This window comes from Triturus cristatus, chromosome 4_2 (assembly GCF_964204655.1).
Source record: "Triturus cristatus chromosome 4_2, aTriCri1.1, whole genome shotgun sequence".
NCBI lineage: Eukaryota > Metazoa > Chordata > Amphibia > Caudata > Salamandridae > Triturus > Triturus cristatus.
Genome location: NC_140586.1, coordinates 307,729,746 through 307,744,468, shown reverse-complemented (window position 1 = coordinate 307,744,468; position 14,723 = coordinate 307,729,746). Strand labels below are relative to the sequence as shown.

The 14,723-nt window shown below is 47.1% G+C and overlaps 1 protein-coding gene across 3 annotated transcripts in view; it reads right to left on the bottom strand.

Annotated features, from left to right (window-relative positions):
- FAM20B (FAM20B glycosaminoglycan xylosylkinase) overlaps nt 1-14,723 on the bottom strand; it is a 180,831-nt gene that overhangs the window by 77,077 nt on the left and 89,031 nt on the right. For all 3 annotated transcript variants that reach the window (XM_085601634.1, XM_085601635.1, XM_085601633.1), the window contains one exon: nt 9,421-9,592. In XM_085601634.1, coding sequence (XP_085457760.1) covers nt 9,421-9,592 — 172 coding nt within the window. The remainder of the gene's footprint in view (nt 1-9,420; nt 9,593-14,723) is intronic.

The following is a 14,723-nucleotide window of genomic DNA, read 5'->3' as shown; positions in this document are numbered from 1 at the left end:
TTGTTCTTTCTGCACGTTATCCTTCTTCCTGCACTTATCTTCGTATTTGAGGACTTCTGTTGCTTCTTTCTGCACTTCTTTTGTTTCTTTCTGTGCATTTTTTCTTCTTTCTTCACATGTCCTATCTCTGTAGGCATAGTTAGAAATTAGCATTTAAAAAACCTTTGAAATTCACAGAAAAAACCATAGGTTTCAGGCACGTTATAGTTAGGAATTAGCATTTAAAAAACCTCAGAAATTCACTGAAAAAACCATAGGTTTCAGGGGTGTTATAGTTAGCTGGACTTTTCACTTGTACAAAACCATTGAAATTCCCCCGTTATAGTTAGTTCAGCTAACTATAACTCGGGCGCCCGCAATGCACTGCTGATGACGTCACATATTACATCACTCATGACATGGTCAGTGACATCACTCATGACATCACTGATGACATCTCAAATGACATCACTGATGACATCACTGATGACATCATCCTTGTGATAGAGTGGCAGACCTCCTCTCACCCTAATATAACCTTTGATACACACATTCAAAAATAGAGACTAAACTTTTCAAAACAATGGACATACCAATACCAGTTACAACAACCTCTTCAGTAATTCTAAGATCCACATACACATCCACTCATTCACCAACAGTCCTATGCAGTCACTCATACATGTACTCACTCATCATATGTACTCATACACCTATACATCCTGTTACACAATGCCACTCATCCATAGAGTTACTCACACACATAGTCACTCATGCTAATAAAGAATCAAACATACATTTACTTGCATATACAGTTATACACACACCACCATACTTACTTCTACGGAAACTTACACATACTTAGTCTTTTAAACAATCACTTATAGAAACACATACTTATTCATACAGGAACTCTTTCAATCTCTCACTCTCACATATACTCACATATATACACCAATAGTCACATATACTAGTTTAAAACATATGTAGTTACTCATAAAGACACTATTGAGACAGTCATTCACTCACTAACACACCCATACACACACTCATCCACCCATACAGTCCTGCACACATGCTGTGTTCAACACATACAAACAGTGAGTCACTCATTCATGCACCTATGCACTACGTAATACCCCCCACCGAACCATGCAGACACTCAGACTGATACTCAAAAAACCAACTAATAACCTATATAGACACCCATGTAGCTACTCACCAACCCATGCAGCCACTTATACACAAAGTGAGAGACTGATACAGATATTTACATATTTAAACATTACTCACTAAGCCATGTATTCACTATGATACACTTAATCAGTCAGTTACACAATCAATTTTTCAAAAACAAATCATCCATTTAGACACTTATATACCCATTTATTCTTCCATCGACCTTGAGATATACATATATAAAACATATTTAATTTTCAGAAAAACACACATTCACTGGATGATGTCATCAGTGATGTCATCAGTGATGTCATTTGAGATGTCATCAGTGATGTCATGAGTGATGTCACTGACCATGTCATGAGTGATGTAATATGTGACGTCATCAGCAGTGCATTGCGGGCGCGCGAGTTATAGTTAGCTGAACTAACTGTAACGGGGGAATTTCAATGGTTTTGTACAAGTGAAAAGTCCAGCTAACTATAACACCCCTGAAACCTATGGTTTTTTCAGTGAATATATATATATATATATATATATATATATATATATATATATATATATATATATATATATATATATATATATATATATATATATATATATATAATAAGCCTTTCACAACCAGAGCTGAAGAATGCTGTAGGGACTCCCCTGTATATTATAAATAATATATCTAATATAAACAATATATCATAAAAACATGGAAGAAAACAACAGCAAAGCATGTTTGAAAACTGTTTTAATGCTTACCATCTAGCCCAAAACCTCAGATAGGACTGAAAGCATTGACGGCTCACAGGCTGCATTGTAGAAAAATACAGCCTAGAAAGGCTAGAAAGCTAACTCATAGCAACATAGAAAAAACTGGCACCATGCCTTTAAGGCAGCCATGACCCCTAGCTTCCCATCATGCCTCGGGGGTGACAGTTAGGTCAGTTCTTTGCGGTGACACAAAGAGTTGACAACTTCTTAAGAATAAGGATCCTTTGCCCGGGGAGGCGGGAGGGTTGCTTAGGGCTTTGAGGAGGATACCCCTGGAAGAGAACTCGGATTACAGGTAAGTAACTAATCCTTCTCTTCCAGGGGATCCTCATCAATAGTCATAAGCACTAGAATAGAATAGCGAGCCTCACCTCATCCACTGCGGGCAAAGGAAAATAATAATTAACAATCAAGCTCAGACAACTAAAATTGACTTATTAACATGAAAATCAGATACAAGTTTCAGTAGAAAAGCAGGGTGAGTCCTTAATACTACTCTGTTGTGGTGAAAGATAGTATATGGCTCTTTGGAAGACAGCGCTTGGATTTTGCTTACTCTACGCACTGATGTAATCGCGACTAAGAAAGCGGTCTTCCATGCCAAATGCTGCAGCGTGGCTTTATGGATGGGCTCAAAAGGAGGACCCATCAATCTAGAGAGGACTAGATTCAACTCTCAAGGAGGAGAAGGAGGCCGAACAGGGGGATACACTTTTTTCAACCCCTGTAGGAAATCCTTGACCACCTGTAGTTGGAAAAAGGAAGGCTGGTTTGGAGACTTTCTGTAGGCCGTAATGGCCGCTAAATGTACTCTTATTGATGAATACTTCAAACCTGATTTAGCCAAGTACAGGAGGTAAGGAAGAATAACCTCCTGCCCTGTGGTTGGATTAAAATGATTACGAGAGCACCACAAGTAGAACCGTTTCCACTTAAAGGAGTACGAAGCCCTTGTGGAAGGCCTCTTTGCCTCCTTTAGTATATGCATACAGTCCTGTGGTAAGTTCAAATGTCCATATTGCAGGACCTCGGGTGTCATCCTGCCAAGTTCAGTGAGGGAAGGTTGGGATGTAGAATCTTCCCGTCCATCTTGGACAGTAGGTCCGATCTACAAGGAAGCCTCCTGTGGGGGTGCACCGACAGCTGTAATAGGTCCGGGTACCACCACTGCCAAGGCCAGTCTGGGGCTATCAGGATCATTGACATGTTGGACCGGATGAGCTTGGATACCACCTTCGGAATCAGAGGCAGGGGAGGAAAGGCGTATGCAAATATTCCGGACCAATCCATCCAAAGAGCATTCTCCTTCGTCCCTGGACGGTGGAACCTGGAGGCGAAGGCGTGGCATTTTTTGTTTAGATCGTCTGCAAACAGATCTATGAAAGGCTGCCCCCACTGATGGAAAATTTCTGCCACTACTTCGTCGTTTAGCACCTAGTCTGGCTGATCTTCGAAGTGCCGGCTGAGTGAGTCTGCTTGCACGTTTCGTTCCCCTGGGAGGTGCACCGCTGTGACGGAGAGTCCTCGGGCTAGAAGCCAATGCCATATCTTTTGAGCTTCCAGGGAGAGAGGGCGAGAACGCGTACCACCCTGTTTGTTGAAGTAATACATGGTGATCGTGTTGTCAGTCTGGATGAGGACTGAGTTGGACACAATCGAGGGCTGAAAAGCTTTCAGAGCTAGATGGACTGCTCGCAGTTCTAACATGTTTATGTGGTAGGATTACTCCTTGACGGACCACCGCCCTTGCATCTGTAGGCAATCCATGTGTGCTCCCCATCCCTGCAGAGATGCATCGGTTACCAAGGACTGGGTTGGAACAGGTTGATGGAAGGGGACTCCCATTAAGAGGTTCTGTGGACGAGTCCACCATAGAACAGACGATTTTGCTGCTTGTGAAAGCACGATCCAGTCTTCCCAGAGACCCGTTGCCTGGTTCCACTTGTCCTCCAGGTCCTGCTGTAAAGGCCTCATCCTCAGCCAGGCGTTGGGAATTAGGAATATGCAAGAAGCCATTGATCCCAATAGGGACACCACTTGTCGGACCGTTGGGCGATTTGTCTGGAGACCAACTTCGCACTTCTGTTGAATTGATAAAAGTCTCTGTTCCGAAGGAAACCCTCTTCCTAGGTTTGTATCTAGAACGGAGCCTAGTTAATGGATCACCTGTGTAGGCTGGTGAACCGACTTCTCCATATTCATGTGCAGGCCTAGCCTGCGGAGCAGAGATAGACACACTTGGAAGTCGCTCTTTACCTGCTGAGGAGATGGCCCTTTCAAGAGCCAATCATCCAAGTACGGATATACGAACAGTCCTCTCCTGTGTAGAGCCGCCCCTACCACCGCCATGCACTTGGTAAAGACTCGTGGGGCAGATTTTAGTCCGAAGAGCAACACCCGGAACTGGTAGGGACTGCTGCAGACCACGAATCGCAGAAATTTGCGATGTCGGGGACTTACAGGAATGTGGAAATACGCATCCTGGAGATCCACTGAACACATCCAATCTCCTGCCTGCAGATGTGGACATATTTGATGAAGTGACAGCATGCGAAATTTCTCTTTCAAGATGACTTTGTTCAGCGACCGAAGGTCCAGGATAGGTCTGAACTTGTGCTCCTGATCTCTTTTTGGCACAAGGAAGTACCTGGAGTACACTCCCTTTCCGCACTGAGAGCGGGGGACCTTCTCTATGGCCTTTTTTTGCAGAAGAGCCACCACTTCTTGTTGTAGTAACTTTAGCTGGTGAGGACGAGATCTTTTTGGAGGGATGTCCTTTGGAGACACAAGGAAACGTAGTGCGTATCCATTGCGCAGTATACTGAGCACCCAACGATCTTTTGTTATGTTGCGCCACGCTTTCAGATGACGTGAAACACTTTCTCCCACTGGAGTGGGCAACGGCGTCAGAGGAAGCTCTGGTTCATTGCTTTCCTGCTGTTCGAGTTGTGGAGGAGGATTGCTGTTGATTACCTCCTCTACCTCTGTTTGACTTTCGACCTTGAAACTGCGATCTTCCCTGGTTTTTGCTTTGGGACCACTGAGGGGTTTGAACCCTCTGTTGGTATCCTTTGCGCTGGTTGGGTCTGTATCTTCGTCTGAATTCCTTTTTCTTTTCTAACGCCACCGCCTTCAAAGTGTCTAGTTCGGCTTTCATTCGAGCCATCTCTTCATCTGTGTGGGACCCAAACAATGAAAAAGGCAGGTTAAGGATCCTCTGCTGAGCATCCGGTTTAAGAGCTGTAAGCCTTAACCAGGCAGACCTTCTTGTGCAAATGCCATGCGCATACGAATGCGCCGATAGAATGGCACCATCCGCTGCAGTGCTAATCATTTGATTAGCTACCAGGGACCCTTCTGTAATGACTTCCCCAAAGTCCTTCTGATCCTCCTTTGGTAGCTTCTCTTTGAAACGATCCAAAGAATCCCATAAGGATCTGTCGTACCGACCTAATAAGGCTGCTGCACTGGAGACTTTAAGCGAAGACGCTGCAGAACCACAAACCTTTCCTCCCCCAGAATCCTGGTTCCTACTCTCTTTATCCGGAGGGACCAACGCATGTGTAGAGACTGCGTGCGTTTTACGTGCCGCTGCGACAATCACTGAATCCGCAGGCAGATCCGTTTTCAAAAACACCGGGTCTGCATCAGCAGGCTTGAATTTCTTTTGAATTCTGGCCGGTGTAGCCTTAATCGCTGAGGGCGTTAGAAAAATGTCCATTACTGGTTCCAGAAGCCCAGGAACCAGAGGTAGCAACGGGCACGAAGCAGATCTTTGGTGGAGTGTCTCGAAGATCACTGTCGTTGCGACCTGAGGGGTGGACATCTCAATGTTCAGTTTCTGTGCCCCTCTCTGCAGCACATCATGATATGTGTTAATGTCATCTATCGGAGACAGTCTCGATTGAAGGCTGTCCGATAGAGTAGGTGAATAGTCCCTCTTAGAGGAGTGGGTGGAGGAAGACGACCATGAAGGAGACCTCCTGCTTCGGTGATGTGACGTAGAAGGCCTGCGTTCCTTAGATCTTCCTGCACGGTGCTGACGTACAGGCGAAGGCGATCTATCCACCTCCTGTACCAATCTTTGTAGAGGGGATCTGTGGATAGGGCTTGTGTATTCTTCCTCCCTTCTCGATGCTCCCACCGGAGTCTTACTCCAGTGATGGACTGGTAAAAGCCATCTTGGGGATAGATGTATAGAAGGAGAGGTCCTCCTCTGATGTGATAGGGACCTCTGTCGTGATCTCATCGAATGATGTTCTGGGGACGCAGATGGAGAATGCCTCGACGGACGTCTTGAGGAATGAGAGGTTGAGTGTCTCGAGGCTGATTCAGTCACTAAAACCACTGAACCCTCTTCAGATCTATGTGATGTGGGTCTCGACGTCGAGCGTATAGCCTGCTCCGACGGCGTCCTCCTCGACGTCGATCTAAAACTTCTTCTAGCCGTCGAAGTTCGACTAGGTTCTGGGAGCGGTCTCGGCGTTGACTCCGCTTGTTTCGACGTCGAATGTCTCGACGGCGATTGGCGCATCGACGACGGCAATGCACTTCTTCGTCTCGACGTCGAGCGCTGTGGGATCGACGGCGCGGAAGGACTTCCTCTCCTCAACGCCGATCGTCGTGGGATGATGATGGCGGAGGGCTTCCGGTTCTCGACGGCGATCGTCGCTGGACTGACGACGGAGGGCTTCTCGTTCGACGCCGATCGCTGCCTGGTTGGCGACAGCGGAGAACTCTCCCCCCTCAACGGCGAACGTCGTCTGAGTGCCGGCGACGGAGGGTTGCCAGCTCTCGACGTCGAACGTCTACCCGATGTCGACGGAGGTCTGCTGATTCTCGATGCCGATCGTCGCCGGGTTGACGATGGCGGAGGACTTTGGCTCTTCGACGCCAATCGTCGCAGAGTTGACGTCGGCGGTAGACTAGAACTCCTTGACGCCGATCGTCGCCGGGTTGACGACGGCGGAGACTCCCGAATCCTCGAAGTCGACGTTGAATGTAGGGACGTACCTTCATGCCTGCGTTCTCTCGACGGAGAGCCCGCCGTCGACGGTCGTTTCTTAGATGTATGCCCCTCCGGTGGCTGTTTTCGAAGGCGCTGAGCCCGACGCCGATGGATTCTTACTCCTAGAAGAGGATCTGGGCCTCTAAGAGCCTTTTCTCACCGGAGACCTGCCTCTGGAAGCCTTTTCTGCCAGCCCATAAAGGCGTATACGCTCCCTGTCTTTCAAAGTTCTTTTAGAGAGAGACTGGAAATGAGGACAAGTCTTGGGAACATGATCTTTAGGCAGGCAAATAATACAGACTGAGTGAGAGTCTGACCTGGCCTTCTTTTTTCCACAAGAAGGGCAGGGATCAAAAAGGGATGGCATTTTGATTGGGAAAAAAAAATACCAAAATTAGTCAGAAAAAGTAAACACCTTACTTGACTAGATGTAAAACGTCGAAGTAAGACAAAATTTTCCTGAAAAAAGTAGATTATTTCTGAATAAAACCAGAAAAGAGTGGAGCTGTGTAACCAGGGTCCTGACTGAAGGAGCCGGAAAGAACAACTGACCTAACTGTCACCCCTGAGGCATGATGGGAAGCTAGGGGTCATGGCTGCCTTAAAGGCACGGTGCCAGTTTTTTCTATGTTGCTATGAGTTCGCTTTCTAGCCTTTCTAGGCTGAAGTTTTCTGCAATGCAGCCTGTGAGCTGTCAATGCTTTCAGACCTATCTGAGGTTTTGGGCTAAATGCTAAGCATTAAAACAGTTTTCAAACATACTTTGCGGTTTTCTTCCCTGTTTTTATGATATATTGTTTATATTAGATATATTATTTATAATATACAGGGGAGTCCTTACAGCATTATTCAGCTCTGGTTGTGAAAGGCTGCATTTGCTAGGTCACATATAAGATTATGTATCCGGGGTCCCGCGCATGGGCGGGAATATTCTAGTGCTTATGACTATTGATGAGGATCCCCTGGAAGAGAACTATCCGTTTCCATGATCCCCGAGGGGTCAGGGTTGCCGTGTTCAGTAGTTGCCAGGAACGATTTGCTCCCTGGTAAGTGTGTGGGGGGGGGGACTGTGGTGGCACTATGAGCTTGCTGGTATCTAGGCCAGCATATCCTGCGGGGGTGCAGTCTAGGCACCTCACCCAAAGTTTGTTGTTCAACAAGCGAGCAGGTCCTATGGATTTGTGGGAATTACACAACAACGGGGCATATTGGACGATTTTGGCAGTCCACGGGCTGAGCAGACGTTCGTGGGAGTCGCCTCTCTGGTTGCCAAACGTAAAATTCACCACAAGCCCCCGCCTTGGTGGAGTGGAAAGCGGGTGGGGACTGGATCGCTGAGAAGAAGAAACCTACTTGTGCTGCTAGAAACTGCCTGCCAAAACATGGGATGATTTGGGGGCAATAGTGGGAATACTATGGTCTGGACCTTTAACTCTGGACTGTGACTTATGTACTGTGGTGCTACTGCCATAATGTTGATGTACATGTTTTATGTTTGCGTTTGGAAAACAATAAAAACCTGGTTTATAAAAAAAAATTCAAAGGAGCTCCCACTCCACAGGTAAGAAACTTAGGGGTCTATTATGATGCCGGGTGGACTTTGTCTGCCCACCATTGCCCCGTGAAATGGGACCGCCCGCTAAGGATACGGTGGTCCCGCATGGGCAATTAGGATGCGCCCGCCACACTGGTGGGCGCATCCCCCATTTTTTGTATTGCGGCAATACAAAAAAAGACATGTGCGCATTTGCATGCACAACGTGGCAGGCACCGCGCGGTGCCTGCCACGTTGTCCATGCAAATGCTGGGGGGTACCATAGGTACCTCCCATGTGCCCCCCCAACAACCTGGAGGCCCGCAACGAGCTCCCAACTGAGGCAACCGCATGCCTTGCCGCCACGGAAAGGCTGCTTCCCGCTGTCATCCTAATATGGATGGCGGTGTCTAGCAGACACCGCCACCATATCAGGCCCCTTTTCCGGCCAGTCACCTGTGTGACCGGCGGATGGTCTTTCCGTCCGCCTGGGTCTCCCCCGCCATACTAATATGGCGGGGGGAAATGGTATGCGGGCGGAGGAGAATGTCGGGCAGATCGCCACCGCCATGCGGGTGGTGGCGATCCGCCCGACATTCTAATAGACCCCATAGCGTCCAAGTCATATTCGGTCAAAGCTCCTCCTAGAAATCTCTTTGCCATAAAAAGGTACCACAAGCTTCAAGGTTTATGCGTGGTTGATATTTCTAACTTCCTAACTTTATCAGTATATGTTAATATAGAAATGTTCAAAAGATGCAGCTCTGGCTGGACATTGACTTTACTAAGTATGACTGTGTCATCATTTAGGAGTTTGGAACTTACTACCACCTACTAGGATACACCTAGAATGCACAATCTTGATGCAAGTGAAAGGGCATATATTTATTTTATTACTGCCCAATAACAACACCAACCCCCTTGTATGTCACTCTTGGGCTGACTGCACCAGTACCTGGCAAGCTTGCCTTCTCTGTAGGTACGGCCCCAAGGATGGCGGTGGTTCTGCAAGGGCCACACATCAGGAAGCCAGAGAGTAACTGTTCCTTCCATTACATCCAAGTTAGCACAGGCAGGCTCCGTTTCCCGGCAGTAGTAACATTTTCCATAGAAACATGTGTTATTCCCTGAGAAGAAACAAAAAACACAGAACTCAGGTTCACACTTTCAGAAACTAGAGGTCTCCCCCTACTATATGTGGGCATAGCCAAACACACACATCTCTCGATCTTTGTCTTTCCCAAAGATCACGTTTTCTTACTGGGTTGTCCGGCTCTACCTTTTAATGAATCAATCAAACATTTGTAAAGCATGGAAAATCACCCATGAAGGTCTCAAGGCGCTGGAGCTATTTGCTGCTGCGTGGAGGATGACTAGGAAGGAGAAAGCAGTACAAACGAGGCAAAAAGTAGGAGAAAGAACTCAGAAAAATGGGGGGGGGGGGGGGAGGAAGGAGAAAGCAGTAAAATGAAGCAAAAGCAGGAGAGAGCAATGCAGCAGCACAGGTAAGCTGGGCTGGTCACAAAATGCTGTAAAGTGGAAGACCTTAAGCTTTTGGCATCATAACAGAAACAAGCATTGAAAATGCAATAGGTCTCGCCTTTGATTAAGTTAAAGCCATTTGCTTTGCTAATGGTATTGTATAGCAAAGCAAATGGCTTTAAGCTAATGAAAGGCAAGACCTGTTGTATTTCCAATGCTTGTTGTTTTGTTTTCCCCATTAAGACATTTCAAGGCTGACTGCATTTAAAACAAAGCACTGAAGTCAGCGGTCTAAAATGATATGTGCCAAACACACACCCATCCATCCATGACAAACACAGCTGCAAATGGTGAAGCTATAAACAGGGCCACTGGAATTATGTATCAGGGGAAGGACAAATTATGCGCCATTGTTGAGTAAATTATGCAACAGGTAGAGTCAAATTATGCAATATAATGCGGCGCTTTTTGTGAAGGTATTTCTTCAATATTTTGTAATTTTTAAACTTGTTAATACTGTCTGGGCCTTGGTTGCACCTCGTTAGTACCAGTTTAAAAACCAAATGCAGCGATAAGCAACAGAAAGGTGACCAGTCAAAATTTCCAAAGGGCCATCCACTGCGCGGCAACACATGATGCTGCGATTTTACTAACTTTTGAACGTGTGAGCAAGAAACATTTTTTTTGTTAAAATGTGCAGATTATACAGCAGATGCTAGATTATGTGGCAAATCTATAAATATACAAAAAACGTTGCAGTTGCACAATTGCATCATTCCAGTGGCCTTAGCTATAACTAAAAGGTTGAACACAATTTGCAGTTCACAGACACACAGAAGATATTCCATTTTCCATTCGCCCTGCCACTCTTTGATGCTCATTCCATTACGGGATTTAGGACGACAGAATGCCACCCTTCAGGAGAATCGTACCTTGTAAGCATTGTGCTTCATAACTGAAAATCTTTATAAAAATATAGTATATTGAGTTAACATAAGTTAACATTTTGTAAGGGGCACGCTCACCCAAAGGTCTCTTGGCACAGAATAACAGATGTTTATTGTTACCCAACTCAATGGTACTCATTTTATCGACTTCAGATGGATGAAAGGCTGATTGGACCCACCAGGAATTGAACCTGTGACCATGAGGTCGAACACAGTCCCCTGCAGTGGATGCATTAGTCCACTGAGCCACCAGAACCTGCTATAAGAACAGTATGAAGCAATGGATTAAAAAACAAAAAATACAGCATCTGCCTATTGCTCTCTAGTACCAAGTTTTCTTCAACTGTGAAATCCGGTGTATGTATTCAGTATGTACCTCTTGTTGAAATATATTCTAACTTAACAATATAACAAACTATTCAGTGTACTGTAGAACACGATGTAGGTCGCCAAATAATATATACTGTTTATACTTTATATCATTCTAACAATCAATATTTGTCTGCTAAAATAAAAACTAGGGGACGTGTTAGGGCCCACTTGAAAAAAACTTGGCATTCACACCTGTAAAAGGCAACAGGAAGAAGGCAGAAGTTTAAATAAATTCAAGTTCCAGTCTTTGAATTTGTTGTGTAACATATTATTTATGAAAATAACTACTGGCAAAAATGAACCACTACATAATAGTGTGCCCTGTGGAACTAGCATTTATCTCCAAACATTTTATGATGATTTATGTATTTTTTTTAGTTAGTTAATTGGTTACCTACTAGTCTATAACTTCCGACAACTTCAACACCACCACCACAAATATGTTTACCTGATGTGGAAAATTCCGTTGAGAAGTTCAAATACAGAAAATAGTAATGGATTTACGATACCCTGCACAAACTGTTTCTCTTTGGGCAAAATAGTCGATGTATCTGATTTAAAAATATTGATGCAGCAGAATATTTAAATAGGAAGGTGGATTGCCCAATTCATCAAACTTTTTGGTGGTTGAGCAGGCGATAACTCATTGGAAATATTCATATCTTGATATTATATAACTGTAACATAATATCAAGATATGTAGATATCCTATGAATTCGCGCCTGTTCAACCGCCAAAAGGTTTGATGAATTATTGCAACTATCAGTTGGAATTAGAAGGTTTGGTTTCCTCACAAAGTACCCACTCTAAGAGTTATTTTGCTTTCCGCACATTTTGTGATGTATTGTTTTTTTCGCAACTGGATGAGGACTATGTTGTCTGCTCCCTTTGTGTTTCACCCTCATTAAGTAGTACTTTTGCAGTTTCGAGTTCTAAAATGGCAAATAGGCCTCCAATTTGGTTCAGGCAGGCTCAGCCAAACTCTCACTGTAAGTCTGAGGCGGTATGTTAGGGAAAAATCATATCACTCATTCCTGTAAAACTGATCAAAATACGTGTTAGTGTAAGGGGTTAATGTAAGACAAACTATACTCAAACGTTCTGTTTATAAGTTTAAAAGTACAGGCCGATGGTCCGGCTCCCTGCAAGGTCCCCTCATGTCTGGCGAATTTAGCGGAGCGTCCTCTCTCCATATAATGTCCTGGAATGTCAATGGCCTATTGGACCAGATTAAGCGCGCTGCCGTCCTGCAATACGCTCAGCGTCAGGCTGTGGATGTGCTCCTGCTTCAGGAGACCCACCTACTAGGCAACCACTGCCCCATACTTGCGCGCTATGGCTTTGGAGCGGTCTGACATTCTGGATTCAATAGAGGTTTGAGAGGGGTGGCTATCCTGGCGCGTCGCGCTCTTCCCTTAGTAGCGCGTAAAGTGATGCATGACCCGCAGGGTTGTTTTGTTCTTCTAGAAGGGGCCCTCGGGGACCTTCCCCTTAACTTGGTAGTGGTTTATGCGCCCCCCGCCCTGCTGGCTCCCACACTCCATAGGCTTGCCCCTGTGATTGCTGCCCTACCCCTGGGACTGACCATGGTGGGAGGTGACTTTAATGCTGTTATGGACCCTGTCCTTGACTCCACGTCCCCCTCCTCCACCTCCAGAGCCACCCAATCTGACCTCCTCAAGACATGGGCTGCCGGCCTGGGGCTCGGAGATGCCTGGAGACTTTGGCACCCGACTGCGCGGCAGTACACTCACACCTCAGCCTCACACCGCACCCATGCGCACATAGATTATATTTTCCTGCCGGCCTTGAATTGTCGGGCAACTCAAACGGTCTCTATCCTTCCCAGGGGCCTTTCAGATCATTCTCCGGTGACCCTCCGTGTGGGCGCCCTCCCCCAATCCTCCCGCCCATTTTGGCGGCTCAACGCCTGGTTCCTCCAGGACGGTAAGTTGAGGGACAGTGTTGGTACCGAGCTCCGACGTTATTCCACTATAAACCAGGGCTCGGTGTCCTCCTCTCGCACTCTCTGGGAGGCTGGCAAGGCCACCATCCGAGGATTTGCGAAGGGCCAGCTTAAGCTCACCCGCGCGGCCCGGGAATCCCAGGTCACGCTTCTTTAAGCTCAGGCCGCCCAGCTTGAGACACTCCAGCCCGTGGACAGGGATGAGGCCCAGGATAGGAGGCTTGCATTCCTGAGGGACGAGATCAGGCAGACCTCGATGGAAGCTGCCAAACTCCTTTGGCACTCTTCGGTGGCCCGAGTGTACGGCTGGGGAGATAAAAATGGGAAACTCCTCCATCGCCTGGCCACCTACCCCATGGCCAATCGGACAAGAGTGGTGGGATCCAACAGGCCCCGTTGGCGTGGCTCAGTGCTTCGCAACCTATTACACTACCCTATACACGGCGCGGGCGCCTGCCTGGCCTTTCCCTCCACGAGCTCCTCCAGCGTGAGCGTTTCCCCTTGCCGCGTCTTAGTGAATCTGCGGCGGCGGATCTGGATCTTCCGATTACCCCTGAGGAGGCGACAGACGCCATCTCCCGCATGGCAGCTGGTAAGACGCCGGGCCCGGACGGGCTCCCCCAAGAATTTTACTTGTCCTACCGGGATACTTTTGTTCTGCCTCTCCTTGAGATGTATAATGAAGTGGTGGAGCGTGGCTCCTTTCGCCCGGAGACGGACCTGGCGACCATTGTAGTAATCCCTAAAGTCTCAACCCCCCTCGAGTTGTTGTTCGGACTATCGTCCTATCTCGCTCATCAACACTGAACTTAAGATCTTCGCCTCCATCCTGGCTAACCGCCGACGACCCCACCTAGCCACACTGGTTCATCCGGGGAAGAGGACGAGGCTGGCCCTGGCTCAGTGCCGCATTCCACCTTTTGACGGAGGTCTTGGTCTGACGAGCCTCTATCTGTACTATTTAGCGACCCGACTACTCACGCTTCATGACTGGTTTAACGGCGGATGGTCCGATCCGGCGTATCGCCTGGAACTGCACACTCTGGGCTTCGCCTCCCTCCAGGGGATGCTCTATGGTGCAGCTGTCCCTCAGGCTCTCCCTGAGGTTACTCGTGGAGTGTTCTTGGCTTGGCGGGCCTCATTGCGCCACACCCGCTGGTCGGGCAGACTGACGCAATATACCCCCCTTTGGTGTGGCACCCGGCTCGGGGAGGTGGTGTCCCTGGTAGGGTTCCGGCAATGGGACCTCATTGGGATATCCCTGTTGGGCGATGTCTGGAGTGTTACCCACTTGCGCTCCTTTCAGGACCTGCAGGCCAGGCATTCTCTGCACCCCTCCCAACTTTTACACTACCTGCAGCTGCGCCATGCCCTTTGCTCGTACATCTCAGATGGTACTTCCTTGCCAAAGTACAGTCCGCCAGATTATGACTGGTGATTTGGGGAAAGCGGGGGATTTCCAGAATATAACGATCACTCACTAATAATACC